Here is a 14,826-nt window from a genome sequence, read left to right as displayed (position 1 = left end):
GTCGAAACAAACTGTAAGGACTAACTTGGGGGTTACTTCCCCCATTAAAACGAATCCAGTTCGAATAGGTTTATGATGGTCGATGGGTTTTACAGCACAGTATATCATTAAAGTTGTTTACTGTCTATTCCCAAATGTGAATGCATGTGTTGAACTCTGCTACCGTGATCGCAGGTAATTACATTCATTGCTCCATATGTGTGTGGACTGTTGGAATAACAGTAAGGCAGGACGCTCCATCAAGTAACAAGGAGTGTGTGAGCACCTGGACTCCTGCTAATGAACATCAGACAGTCAGGGAGGACCGGCTGCTCTGCACAGCATCATTAGAAAAGCACTCATACAAACACTTCTGGACACATTTGAGGAATTACCACAAATCTGAGAGGATGCTGAGTCACATATCTGACGCTCGGTAGCACTGTGTGTGTGTGCGTGTGTGTGTGTGTGTGTGTGTGTGTGTGTGTGTGTGTGTGTGTGTGTGTGTGTGTGTGTGTGTGTGTGTGTGTGTGTGTGTGAGGGATAAAGTGTTGGACAGTAATGTTACATAATTGTGTTACCTTGCTAACCTTGCTAACAGGCTCATGTGCCAAAGTTGCTGAAATTGTGCTTCACTGAAGGGTCACACAAATAAGAGCCAAAAGTACAGCAAGTCCTGCACATTTTCACAATTTATTATTCAAATTCCATAAGATTTACTTTAATAAGAGTGTTATGAGACCAAATATTGCACATTATGCTAAGCATCATCATCCTTTCAACCAAAATAGCACTTTTTAGATTATCTCGGCTTTTTTCTTAGGAGACGGCAATTTGAAGATCTGTTGCTTTGCACTTTATGCTGCTACTACTACTAATACATCATCATCATCATCATCATCATCATCATCATCATCACAGTAGTGACAGGGACCCCAATATTGTTCAACTGTTGTTCGTATTGTAGCATTCAAATAAGCACTCCTGTTTTCTGAAGTTTTGTAGTATTGAAATGAGTTTTCATGCATGTTATGGAAGCGGCATTCATTTGTTGCTGAATATAAAGCTACATCTATACAGTATAACAATAAAAATGAATTCCATGCTGTCTAATAGACTCAAGATCTAGCTATAATGTACACTAAATAGGTCCAAGAATTTAACCCTGTGGCACACCACATGTATTTCTATGAGTCTTAGATCTAAATTTGCCCATGAGATTAGACTAAAACCACTTTAGGGCTGTCTTTAAGCTCTACACCAATAAAATTAAAATGTTGCTGAAATGAAATTAAGACTGAACATTAGAGCCAAGACGCACTTTGTATCACAAAAGAACAAAACCAATGTTAAACAGGCACAAGATGCATTTTTGACCCACTTTTGGTCCAAAGGTTGTTTCTTTTGTTTGGTTGAATAAGGATTCAAACAAATTAAGGGGAAATGGGTCAATCCATATGGATTGGGGTTTTGATGTGATTGGGATTTTTATAGGATAGGATTTTTAAAACATTTGTGGTTAAGTTGGCCAAAAAGTTTGTCCAAATGTGTACCTTGCAGTGCCTTGAAGTTTTTCTAATGTGAGGAAAAATACAGCTTTTGCAGTCATTTGAGTTTTATATAATAAACATTTGCACGTTGTGTGATTTTGAGTTCATAAACTCTTTTTTGCATTTATTATCATAAGTGCTTTCTCCAACCCTTCCAATCAGCTCGTCCACTTTCATCCCTCTAATTGCCCTGTTAATGACCACTCAATCCCAGCAGCCCTCTTCAGAAATTGCCCCTCTGTTTTAACCTTTCTATGAGGGCTGTTACCAAATGGACAGAAGGGAGGAATTATTGGGTCAGTGGAAATGAGGACAGGAAGGAGAGAATGACATATGGAGAAGATCTCACACTTGCCAATCATACAGTTGTGCCTTTCTCATGCCAAGTGTGCCAGTAACGTATAGCGGACAGTCTATTGTGGTCTGTTGAGTGCTATTTTTACATGTTTTTCCAGTTTCTCATTAATAATCTCATAAATATGTAGCAGAAGACACGAGATACGCCATCTGCGGCAGGTTGAGCCCAGATTGTAGCGCTTCAGTCAGTCATTCATCCTGGAGATGATTTTGAGCTTGTTGTTTGGTTATCGTTTTATTTTGTTGTTGTTTTTTTGGTACACTGTACTGCGTAGGGTTGAGTGGGGTGAAGCTGCACTGTCTGTTCTTTCTCACTTATAGTAACAAAAGGGTCTCGTTCAGAAATCCCCACTGCTCACCACTGAGCCCTCGGCTTGGGCATAGCACAGCGCTCAATGTGAGTGAAGGGTGTTGTAACAGTAGTGCATCATAACTAAAAGTCAAATGTTCATTCATCCGACCAGGGGTATCATCAGAGATTCATGAATGGGGGGGGGCTAAGCCTTTACTCAGGGGGTCTCAGGACAGGCTTCCCTAAACATCTGTTCACCTATGAACTTTTAAAGTAGCATTAGATGAACAATGATCCAAAAAAACCTGTTTAGTCAAGTTTTAGTATATTAAGCACAGATCCTTTACAACCAAATCTGTCCACCTACACAGGTCAAAGAACAAGCCAAGGTAGTCATCTTGTTTTTCCTAGAGGAGCTGTAGATACTACATATGTTATGCATATCACTGCTGTCGGAACAAAACCCTGTGTCTTCAAAATGGTAACTGCTTTACTTTTAATCTAAGGCAGCAGAACCAGAATTCTTCCCAAGTCATTTCAAGTTGTTTATTTTGGCCCATTCATCATGAAACTTACACGCAATATGAAAGACAACAGTTATGCCAAATTATGCCAAAAACTGAAAAAAATGGAGATACTAGGTTTCGTTCTAACGCCAGTGACACACACAGATTAGTAGATTAGTCTCAGTTCATGCCAGTGTGATTTTGTTCTGTAGGTGTGCTTACATGTCTAATAGTCCAGGTGACATGGCCATAGTGATATTTGCCAGCACAAATTGTATATATACTGTGATATATTACATTAAATTATGTTACGTTTTTCAGTTTTTGACATAATTTGGAAATGCTTGTTGTCCTTTACATCATATAGTAAATTCCATGATGAAGGGTCTGAAAGAAACAGCCCAGAATTACTGAAAAATTCTGGTTCCATTGACTTACATTAAAAGAAACTTTTTTCCTTCTCCTGTAAAGTTACGATTTTGGAGAGACAAGGTTTTGTTCAGACAACAGTGATATATTACTTCATATACAGTACTGTGCGAAAGTCTTTGACACGTTTTCAGAATCTATTTATTTGTGTAGTTTGTGTTTATTTGCTGAGAAAAGTGTTAATATTTGAATAAACAAGATTTATAGAGTATTAATAATGATTTATATATACATTGATGAATAATAAACAGTGATTTTCTGGACGTCAGTGTGTTTGTTTACCCATCTCCAAGCCTCTCCTCGAGGAAGCCCAGTATTATATGTAGTTATAAAGCAGCTCCTGGTTTGACCAATCAGTGCTCAGTAAATTGAGCTCATGATGTAATTGATGATATTAACGAATCTCTGTGGCGGCTGTGAAGGTGTCAAGGAAAAATATGGACCCAAGAAATTCTTGTTACTTTTTATTGTTTTTATGTTTATTTGAATTATAAATACGACTTTATTCTAATGTATATTCTGATAAACTCACAGCTGAGGTAGATTCTTTAAAAATTGGCTTAGATGACTAAAACTTTCACACAGTACTGTTTAATAACTTGATATTATAAATAAAAAAACTCCAGCAGCACTGCTGTGTCTGATCCACTCGTACCAGCACAGCACAAACTAACACACCACCACCACCACATCAGTGTTACTGCAGTGCTGAGAATGACCCACCACCCAAATAGTACCTGCTCTGTGAGGGTCCATGGGGGTCCTGACCACTGAAGAACAGGGTAACAGAGTATCAGAGAAACAGATGGACTACAGTCTGTAACTGTAGAACTACAAAGTGCAGCTATACAGTAAGTGGAGCTGATAAACTGGACAATGAGTGTAGAAACAAGGAGGTGGTCACAACGCCTGATTGGTGTGTGTGTGTGTGTGTGTGTGTGTGTGTGTGTGTGTGTGTGTGTGTGTGTGTGTATTTTTATTTATTTATTTTTACTAAATGGTACCCTAGTCATGTATAACCACTGATAGACTGAATTCATTTATTACTTGAGTAATTATTCAGAGAAAAGCAGTATTAGACATTACAGCTGTGGTTTTATTGTAGCTGTTTTGTATCCATAGTTAATGCTGATTTAAAACATCCCACTTTAAATTACATCAAAGAAAGCAATTCCAGTGTTTTTATCTCAGTTTTATCATCACACGTAGCTGACTGTCTTCACTTCTCTTTCACTCTGCAGTGAGAACCCGTAAAGGCTTATGATCCCAAACATGTTTACTGAGCAACCAGCTTTAAATTATTCACCCAACAGACTCCACATCAAATAAAATGACTTTCCTGAAGAGTTTGGAGAGGGCAGCCGGTAGGGAGGATAAAACAATATCATTTAAGAAATGTAGAGTGTAAGCGATCACCTCGGCTATTAGTACAGAATACACCCACAATGCATCTCTCTTGAGAGAAAGTTTAATCAAATTCACTGCATTCATAACAAACCCTAAAAACACTTGCAGATTTAATTTTAGCCATAAATAAGCCATTAATCACTCGAGAGCAGCCCGAGGGGGCTTGATGTGTGGTTATAATGAGTATTCATTACTACACACTATTAGGAAATAAACGCATCTTCCGCAGAGCCTTTAGCTGATGGATATGTCACTGGTAATTTATTATGACTACCCACAAGCTCTTACTATTCATCTAGAGTCCCACTGAGGTTCCCACCCATACAGGATTCTCCTGTATTATCCCGGAATTTGGTTGTGAGATGATGGATGAAGAACACAAACCATGTAGTTGAGTTAAAGTAGAGACACCCAAGGTAAAGTATTACTCCAGTAAAAGTAGAAGTTCCTCCCTTTAGACCTCCACTTGAGTAAAAGTACTAAAGTATTTACCTTCAAATGTACTTAAGTATAAAGTAAAAGTACTAAAAGAGTAATTCTGGCTCTGATGTCCTGTTATCATTTTTATAACCAGACTGGCTTCATGAACTCATTTCAGGTGAAAGTCCTCCAGCGTCTCTCTTGGTAAACCAGTCTTTTAATAGAACGTCATTAATTAGTGACGCTGACGTCTATTAAAATGATCAGAAGCACAAAACACTGAAGGTAAACAGTTTCCATCAGGGAGAACCGAGTGGCTCTGAAATCACTTTTTACACACAAGCAAAGTTTCAGTTTCAGATTTATTTACAACTTAGTTCCAAGTTTAAGTTGAATAAAAACTGGCTTTAAACTCAGGATCACAGATGAGCTCCTTTACTATGTTGATCTGTAGGCGTCTGTTCATAAACATAAACCAGCCCAAACTCATTTACTATAAAATGAAATGGTGTTTGTAGAAATTCAGAAAAAAGCCGCGTCAGTCTCGACTGCATATGTGGACATATTTCTATATTGAGCTCTATTTACACAAAGTTAGGTTAGTTCATCATTTATGTTGAACAGACTCTCCCAAAGTTTTACGCTGCTGCGCTGACGTTGAACCGCGTGCTGCACTGGGTCGGTATGACCAACAGGTCAAAACCAGCTCTAAACAAAGTGACCGCTGGGCCCTGATTGGTGCTCTGGCTTTGCGCTTCTTTCGTTTTGACATGTTACGTTTTTATACACACAGAAACCAAAAGGAACGACAGATTTCTCAAAATGTAGGAGGAAAAAGTCGGATATTAGACTCTGAAATGTAGTGAAGTGAAAGGAGAAAGTCGCCCAGAACGGAGAAACTTCAGTACAGATACACCAAAAATACTAAAGTACAGAAACTAATTACATTTACTGAGTTACTCAGTTACTGTCCAGCACTGGCTTTTATAGAAAGAGTTCAAAGCTGATGTTTTGGTAGCTGAGGTTAAGGTTAGCAGTGGTTTAGGTGAAGCACAGCAGCGTTCAGATAAAGTCAAACAGAAGAATAAAGAGTACCTGCACAGACGTGGTGGGGAATATTCTAGATGCGTCCTGCTGTCTGGCTGCGGGAGAAGAAAGATGAATGCAGGCAGCGTGTGGGACGACTGCAACTGCATTTGAGCTTTATTTAGTTTTCTGTCAAGTTCTGGGACAAAAATAGAGAACAGAAGAAAGAAGCATGCAGGCTGAGACTGAAGTCTCACCTATATGCAATCTAGCATTACAGCATTTTAGTGCCTGTGATGTTCTCATGATTCCTGTATAAATGTGGTCAAAAATGTATTTTGGGGCTGTCGGAAAAAAAAACAAACAAAAACCACCTCATATCTGCATTTGGTCATTTTTGGCATAATTTGAAAATACTGTGTCTTTTACACTGTGTGCAAATTTCATGAAGAATGGACCAAAAGAAACGGCCCAAAGTGAACTGGAAAAAATTCCGGTTCCATTGACTTACATTAAAAGTAGTTTTTTTTCCTTTTGTGTGTGTGTGTGTGTGTGTGTGTGTGTGTGTGTGTGTGTAAAAAGCACTGGAGGTGTACAACTATCTAAGCCAAGGGTGCACAAACCTTTTGTTTTGGGGGAGCAGGTATTCAAATCCATCTCTCACTCACTCATCATCTAAGCCACATCGCGAGTTCAACCACAATTCAGTTCTTATTTTCTTTTTATGTTTATGCTTTTGAAGTGTTTTAGTTACCAGCTGTCGTTTAATGTTATAAATCACCAGGACAAAAAGTTTGGACATCCCTGCTCTAGAGTCTTTCAACAGTCAAACACAGGTGACACACCAACTACATGTTTGTGCTTATTGGTCTGTGTGTTCGTTTGGTTGATGGACTTTGAAGGCCTAAATTTTGCCTTTGATTGCCAGATGAAGACAAGGATGAGGTGACCACTGGACATGTTGCCTGTTTTGTGAGACCAAGGCAGAAATTATGAGCACTCTTATGATCATGTGCTCCTCTGTGGGCACCATCTTCTCTTTTCCTGTGGACTGTGTGAGGCGTTCATCATCTCAGAAGCGTATGTGATGAAGCTAAAGGCCGTCATTAATATTTAAAAGTGGAATAATTTGTTGGACCCCTCCCTCCCATCCAGGCACTAATTACTCTCCAACGAGCCTGAGGAGTGCTCCTGGGGGGGGTGGGGGTGAGCAGGCTGTGTGAGAGGCAGAAAGGAGGACAAGACATAGTGAGGCAGAAGAAAATGAATTTATAATTTAAAACAAAGTCTCCAAAAGCAGACCCCGCAGAGAAAGGACTGGTCTCAGAACACAGCTGCGTTGACTGAGCTGGACAGACATGGGATATACATTAAAAATACACAGCGCTTCTACTTCCAAACAGCATAAAAGTAGCATCAACGCCAAGTGTGGTTTATTCACGGTGCCACTACAACGCCTAGATTTAGGTTCAGTCTTTCACTGAACTCCATCTTTAAGTGTCTCACACACACACACACACACACACACAGTGTCACTGACTACTCACCTGTAACTGAGTAACTCAACTTGGATGTGGTAGTAACTAACTCGCGACTCAACTCGTACTCACCAGTAACTAACTCGCGACTCAACTCGTACTCACCAGTAACTAACTCGCGACTCAACTCGTACTCACCAGTAATTAACTCACGAATCAACTCGTACTCACCAGTAATTAACTCGCGACTCAACTCGTACTCACCAGTAACTAACTCGCGACTCAACTCGTACTCACCAGTAATTAACTCACGAATCAACTCGTACTCACCAGAAATTAACTCGCAACTCAATTCATACTCACCAGTAATTAACTCACGAAACAACTCGTACTCACCAGTAATTAACTCACGAATCAACTCGTACTCACCAGTAATTAACTCACGAATCAACTCGTACTCACCAGTAATTAACTCGCGACTCAACTCGTACTCACCAGTAACTAACTCGCGACTCAACTCGTACTCACCAGTAATTAACTCACGAATCAACTCGTACTCACCAGAAATTAACTCGCAACTCAATTCATACTCACCAGTAATTAACTCACGAAACAACTCGTACTCACCAGTAATTAACTCACGAATCAACTCGTACTCACCAGTAATTAACTCACGAATCAACTTGTACTCACCAGTAATTAACTCGCAACTCAACTCGTACTCACCAGTAATTAACTCACGAATCAACTCGTACTCACCAGTAATTAACTCACGAATCAACTCGTACTCACCAGTAATTAACTCGCAACTCAAATCTTACTCACCAGTAATTAACTCACGACTCAACTCGTACTCACCAGTAATTAACTCACGAATCAACTCGTACTCACCAGAAATTAACTCGCAACTCAATTCATACTCACCAGTAATTAACTCACGAAACAACTCGTACTCACCAGTAATTAACTCACGAATCAACTTGTACTCACCAGTAATTAACTCGCAACTCAACTCGTACTCACCAGTAATTAACTCACGAATCAACTCGTACTCACCAGTAATTAACTCACGAATCAACTCGTACTCACCAGTAATTAACTCGCAACTCAACTCTTACTCACCAGTAATTAACTCACGAATCAACTCGTACTCACCAGTAATTAACTCACGAATCAACTCGTACTCACCAGAAATTAACTCGCAACTCAATTCATACTCACCAGTAATTAACTCACGAAACAACTCGTACTCACCAGTAATTAACTCACGAATCAACTCGTACTCACCAGTAATTAACTCACGAATCAACTTGTACTCACCAGTAATTAACTCGCAACTCAACTCGTACTCACCAGTGACTAACTCGCGACTCAACTCGTACTCACCAGTAATTAACTCACGAATCAACTCGTACTCACCAGAAATTAACTCGCAACTCAATTCATACTCACCAGTAATTAACTCACGAATCAACTCGTACTCACCAGAAATTAACTCGCAACTCAATTCATACTCACCAGTAATTAACTCACGAATCAACTCGTACTCACCAGTAATTAACTCACGAATCAACTCGTACTCACCAGTAATTAACTCACGAATCAACTCGTACTCACCAGTAATTAACTCACGAATCAACTCGTACTCACCAGTAATTAACTCGCAACTCAACTCTTACTCACCAGTAATTAACTCACGAATCAACTCGTACTCACCAGTAATTAACTCACGAATCAACTCGTACTCACCAGAAATTAACTCGCAACTCAATTCATACTCACCAGTAATTAACTCACGAAACAACTCGTACTCACCAGTAATTAACTCACGAATCAACTCGTACTCACCAGTAATTAACTCACGAATCAACTCGTACTCACCAGTAATTAACTCACGAATCAACTCGTACTCACCAGTAATTAACTCACGAATCAACTCGTACTCACCAGTAATTAACTCGCAACTCAACTCTTACTCACCAGTAATTAACTCACGAATCAACTCGTACTCACCAGTAATTAACTCACGAATCAACTCGTACTCACCAGTAATTAACTCACGAATCAACTCGTACTCACCAGTAATTAACTCGCAACTCAACTCGTACTCACCAGTAATTAACTCATGAATCAACTCGTACTCACCAGTAATTAACTCACGAATCAACTCGTACTCACCAGTAATTAACTCGCAACTCAACTCGTACTCACCAGTAATTAACTCACGAATCAACTCGTACTCACCAGTAATAACTCGCAACTCAACTCATACTCACCAGTAATTAACTCGCAACTCAACTCGTACTCACCAGAAATTAACTCATGAATCAACTTGTACTCACCAGTAACTGACTCACAACTCACTTTGGACTTAAGTAACTGACTTGCAGCATGACTCATATGACACTTGAGGCTCATTAAATTCAGCCTAGCCAGCTTACTTGCTATGCAAACCACAGACTCACCAAGTCATTTCGCATCTCTCCTTTAAACACCACATTCACTGTGCAGAGCTCTGTCCTTCAGTCCGAGAGTCGCTCTATAATGAAAGTGTTAGGTGAAGCTGTTGAACCAGACAGGGTTTTAGTACTGGTTTTACTTTGTTCAATGCAGTGAAAACAACTATTAAATGTGACAAAACTAAAACTCTCTATTAAAGGCTTGAGACTTGACTTGCTCTTGCAACCCAGAGACTTGAGACTCAGCTAGGACTTATGAACATCTCTGGTACCCTGTATGTATGTTTTAGGGGAATATATTGTTGCCGTCATAAGAAAATTGCACCCGCACTGTACATAGAAGCTTTCCTTTACCTACTGTTACAATTTCAAAGATTTTCTTACCACAGCGACACTATGCATGTCTCTGCCTCTTGCATAAATGTTTATCTTCTCCTCTCTTGCTTTTGTAGATAATCTTCCGTAAGATCAGTGACGTCAAGAAGGAGGAAGAGGAACGTCAGCGCGCAAAGAACGAGGTCCCGCTCACCATCCCTGTGGACCACCCGGTCAGAAAACTCTTTCAGAAGTTCAAGCAGCAAAAAGAGCTTCGCAACCAAGAGGCATCAGTACAACATGACCTTGAGAAGAACCAGCAGCATCTTCACACACACCTCCAACACACGCAGCTACAGCAACCGCACACAGCCATTACCCAGAACACGCTCCATGCGGTCCAGAATGGAGCGGCTAGCACTGGTTGCTGTAGTGGCGTAGTCACTATATCCCAGATCACTCCCATCCAGAACTCTTTGTCCTTCTCCAAACCTGGTGACCCGATCAAGCAGAACAACCGTGACATCATGGATCTTAAGCCTTCTGGTGACCAGACCCCAAGCACAACCCGCTTAAAGGTGAGCAACGCTGCCCGGGCCAAACCGGCAGGGACAGCCCGTGGCTGGATGAGGCTGAAAAACAACATGGCCCCACCAGGGTCACCACCGGAGGACGGTGGAAAAGAAGGACGGAACAATGTCATCAAAGCAGTGTCCATGGAGCGCCTCTCTCCAGAGGTCAAAGTCCAGATAGAAGGTGTCATTGAGGTCAGCGGTTCTAGAAAGAACTCCCTCCGCAAAATGGACTCATGGGACAGCGGGTTGACCCACAGTGATCAGAGACTGGACCACATGGGAGAAGTGCAGAGTCCCGTGTCCGGAGGAGAAGGGCTAGGACAAGAGCTTTCGTTCCAAGCAACATTGCAGGAGGCCAGGGTGGAACTGCGGGGAGAGATCCAGGCCCTCAGTGGGAGGATGGCTGTTTTGGAGGAACAGGTGGGACAGATTCTCAGACTGCTGTCCGGAAAGAGTGACCCACCAGTCCGGACGTCCACCCCCAGAACATACAGAGACAAGCTCAAAGCGCAAGACATTTTTACTGTCTCCACACCTGGTAGCCCTGACTCAGACAAGGAGGATGGGTCAGTCTGAGGGACACTAGGGATGTCCCAATATGATAAAGATACCTGAATCAGTCCAGGCTTATTTTAATGAGATGGTATCTGCTATATTAAGCCAGATCAAATTCTGATCCTGTCTTAAGTCCATTGACCTCTATTTATGCCACTGACATAGAGGTGATGGAAACAGTCCTACTCTGCAACCTACAGCAGTTAGGCACATTTTCCAAAGTTGAAAATATGTTGTAAATATCTGCAGTGTGTAGAGTGACCACACGCTCCTTTTTCAGACCATAAACACTAGCTGGAATTTCTTAAATTGCCTAAAAGATCTGGCGTATGGCTTTGCTTTTATGTTGACATTTGTTCACTATGGTCTGCCCTGCGCTGCCCTCCTGCCTTCAGTATCCTCTTCTGTAAAAAAAAAAAAGATAACAGAAAAATGTTTTGCTAAGTAATGACAGTGGTTCCATAGCTTTTTTTGGCTGGACGTTAAACGAACACGGACTAGAAGTCCATTTAGCATAGTTGTCCCTAGATGTGTACTCATTAGCACATCTGACCCTGCGATGCTAAAACTGAGGTCACATAATGCGACTTTTACCCTGCGATTTTAGCCCCGATTCTCAGTCTGGTCAGCTCTAGTCTGCAAATTTTTGGGCCAGACTCAGATTTTTGGTCTCCTGATCACGTTTCAGACCAGCCAGATTGTATCTGAGTGCAATCTAGTGCAAACTGGCCAACGACTCAATCTGAATGAATTCCTGCAACAGCCAATGAAAACAGAGAGACGAAAGAAGAAAATACAGCAAATAAACTAAGAGAAATGGCGAAAAAGTCTCTCATGTGTGGAGCGAAGCTTTTTAAAGAGCAGAGTTTAAGGCACGATCACCTTTTTGCACATTTAATATTTTAAAACATACCACACTGATCACATTTTTAAAATCTGAGTCTCACTTAAACTTGTTTACTTGTTTGCTTCTTCACATGTTTACTTCACGCTGCTTCTTTACTGCATCAGTGCAAACGGCAGAGAAAACAGCAGCACTGCGAAAACACTGCGTTTGTTTATTTTTGTCTCCTAGTAACAGGAGGACGAGTTCATTGAGTTCTGTTTAGCTGAAAAGTTGATTATTGTGTGATCTCCCAACATAATCAGAAACCAGTCCTATAGTGCGAGATGCCCAGTCTTTTTATAATCTGTGAAGACTTTAAAAGTCATGTAGTGAACAATGAAGTGAAAGGCTTAGGGTTTAACTTGCCAGCTCTTGTTAAAACCTGATTAAAAAGTCACGCCTCATCTGAGGTGCAACTATTACACACTCAGTGGTAAAAGTAACAAAGGGTTCAAAAGTTTGACAAACAAAGTTGGCTACAGGGGTCCAGAGTAGCGCAACCATCTAAGCGTTGGCCGTGTCATCAGGAGATCGCGAGTCCGATCCCTAGTGATGCTGCAGTCGTCGGTAAACAGGAGTCCTAGAGTGCACCATTGGCCTCACTCTCTGGGTAGGATGGCCCCCCTTTCCCCCCATCACTCAACACAATACTAGTCAGCGCAGGCGTCTGACGTAACAGATCTGGCGGTTGACGCTTTCCTCCGAGAGCGTTTGGCTGTCCCGCGAATTGGAAATGACTAAATTGGGGAGAAAATCTGGGGGAAATAAAAAAGTAGGCTACTTTGCACATTAAGACACAAAAATAGTGTATCTAGACTGAAAAAGGTCAAGAAAGGAATTAAAAAAGCAAAAAAAACAGGGATGCATAATCATGTTGGAATCATATTGATATTGGCATTTAGTTCTTTAAAAGAATTAAATAATTGATTACATTTATTGCACTATGGAAGAGTAGAAAGGCTCGACAGTGGCTTTGTTGATTTTACCACATTTCTAACCCTGTAAATGTTACATTTCTCTGTTTTACTAATCCAGCTCCCAGTTTTGACTGTTTCTGAATACAGTTTGGCATCAGCCTCGACAAATATGTGAAAACATCAGCGCTGAATTCCCACATCGGTGCATCCCTACGTTCAGTTCTCTAATACTATGCACATACACAACACTTTTTGGCTTTGCTGTAGCGTTTCAAAGTGGTTGCTTGGCATGTCTGCAGAAAAAGGATCGGGACGTCCCGAAGAGACACTGAATGAAGTCTTAAACCAACAGTACTAAACCAAAACCCCGTCTTGTGAAGCAGGGGACTGCTTTTGGGATCAAAATGCTTTGTTGTTACCACTTGGATGTGAAATGTTGGACATGTTAATTCAGGCCGATTGAGGTCACTTTGCTAGCACCAAGAACTGAGATGCTTCTGAAGCAGCGGAACGACGACGGACATCAGTGCTGCCTCTAACAGTGCTTAGTTAGCCGTATAGCTGGTACTGGCTAATTTGAATGAACTTTGCGTTTACTTCAAATTCCTTTGCTGGAAGGAGTCTTTGTTAGACACGTTACCTTTTGCACATACGTCACCTTCGAGATCGAAATCAAACTATTTTCTGACTTTTCTTGTCATAATTGCGCTGCATGTCCAGCTGGGTTCTGGCTTGCCAAGATAAAAAAAACTCGATGTTGCCTGTAATATTTGAATGATATATAAATGCTTGTATATTATGCAGTTGACTGCATGCACGTTAGTATAAAACCACTGATGTTTACTAATTTACACGGAATCTGTTCAATATAGACCAGGGTTTTGAGCAAAAGTGGCATGATACGCTCACAAAAAAGAATGTATTCTTATTAAACTATGGAAGAAGACACAGCGGCATTACGTTATTTGTGGGTGGAGCTTTTTTCTAGATATTGCTTGGGAAAGACCTGCACACTAATGCAAGACACGGCTTGAATACTGATAAAACAAACTGCAACGTTATAGTAAGTTTTAATCACCAGTCAGCTCCTCCAGGCACCTAAGAAAGATTATATTTACTAAACAGTGAGATTATTTCTTCATGCACAAATAGTAGATTCATTTTTATGGCTTATGCACCTCCAAAGCTGTTGTTTGGAGAGTTTTCTCAGGTGTGATGTGTTTGCTCTGGTTACTCTTGTACTTACTAGCGTTGGACATTATGGGCAAACATCTAATCTCAAGGTATTTTTCTATAGCTTTTGAGATCAATAACTTTAGTGTGCTTTATTCACTCACTGAGCACTTTATTTAGTACACCTACCTTGTATCTACAACGATTGCCCATTTTATCTGCTCCACTGACCATATAGGAGGACATATAGACTGTAGTCCACCTGTTTCTCGGCATACTTCATTACCCTTTTCTTCAGTGGAAAAAGACCCCCATGGACCCCCAATGAGCAGGTGGTGGATCATTCTCAGCACTGCAGTGATGCTGACATGGTGGTGGTGTGTTAGTGTGTGTTGTGCTGGTCTGAGTGGATCAGACACAGCAGTGCTGCTGAGTTTTTAAACACCTCAGTGTGACTGCTGGACTGAGAACAGTCCACCAACCAAAAACATCCAGCCAACAG

At 40.9% G+C, this 14,826-nt stretch overlaps 1 protein-coding gene across 1 annotated transcript in view; it reads left to right on the top strand.

Moving 5' to 3' along the window:
* kcnh5b (potassium voltage-gated channel, subfamily H (eag-related), member 5b) overlaps positions 1-14,087 on the top strand; it is an 80,818-nt gene extending 66,731 nt beyond the window's left edge. Inside the window, exon 11 of the mRNA XM_037538328.1 lies at positions 10,356-14,087. Within this exon, the coding sequence (XP_037394225.1) occupies positions 10,356-11,369 (1,014 nt within the window). The 3' untranslated portion in view covers positions 11,370-14,087. The remainder of the gene's footprint in view (positions 1-10,355) is intronic.
* Positions 14,088-14,826: the final 739 nt, after the last annotated feature.

This window comes from Pygocentrus nattereri, chromosome 5 (genome assembly GCF_015220715.1).
Source record: "Pygocentrus nattereri isolate fPygNat1 chromosome 5, fPygNat1.pri, whole genome shotgun sequence".
Taxonomy (NCBI): domain Eukaryota; kingdom Metazoa; phylum Chordata; class Actinopteri; order Characiformes; family Serrasalmidae; genus Pygocentrus; species Pygocentrus nattereri.
The sequence above is the reverse complement of the archived record's forward strand: the minus strand, read 5'-3'. Positions and strand labels throughout refer to the sequence as shown.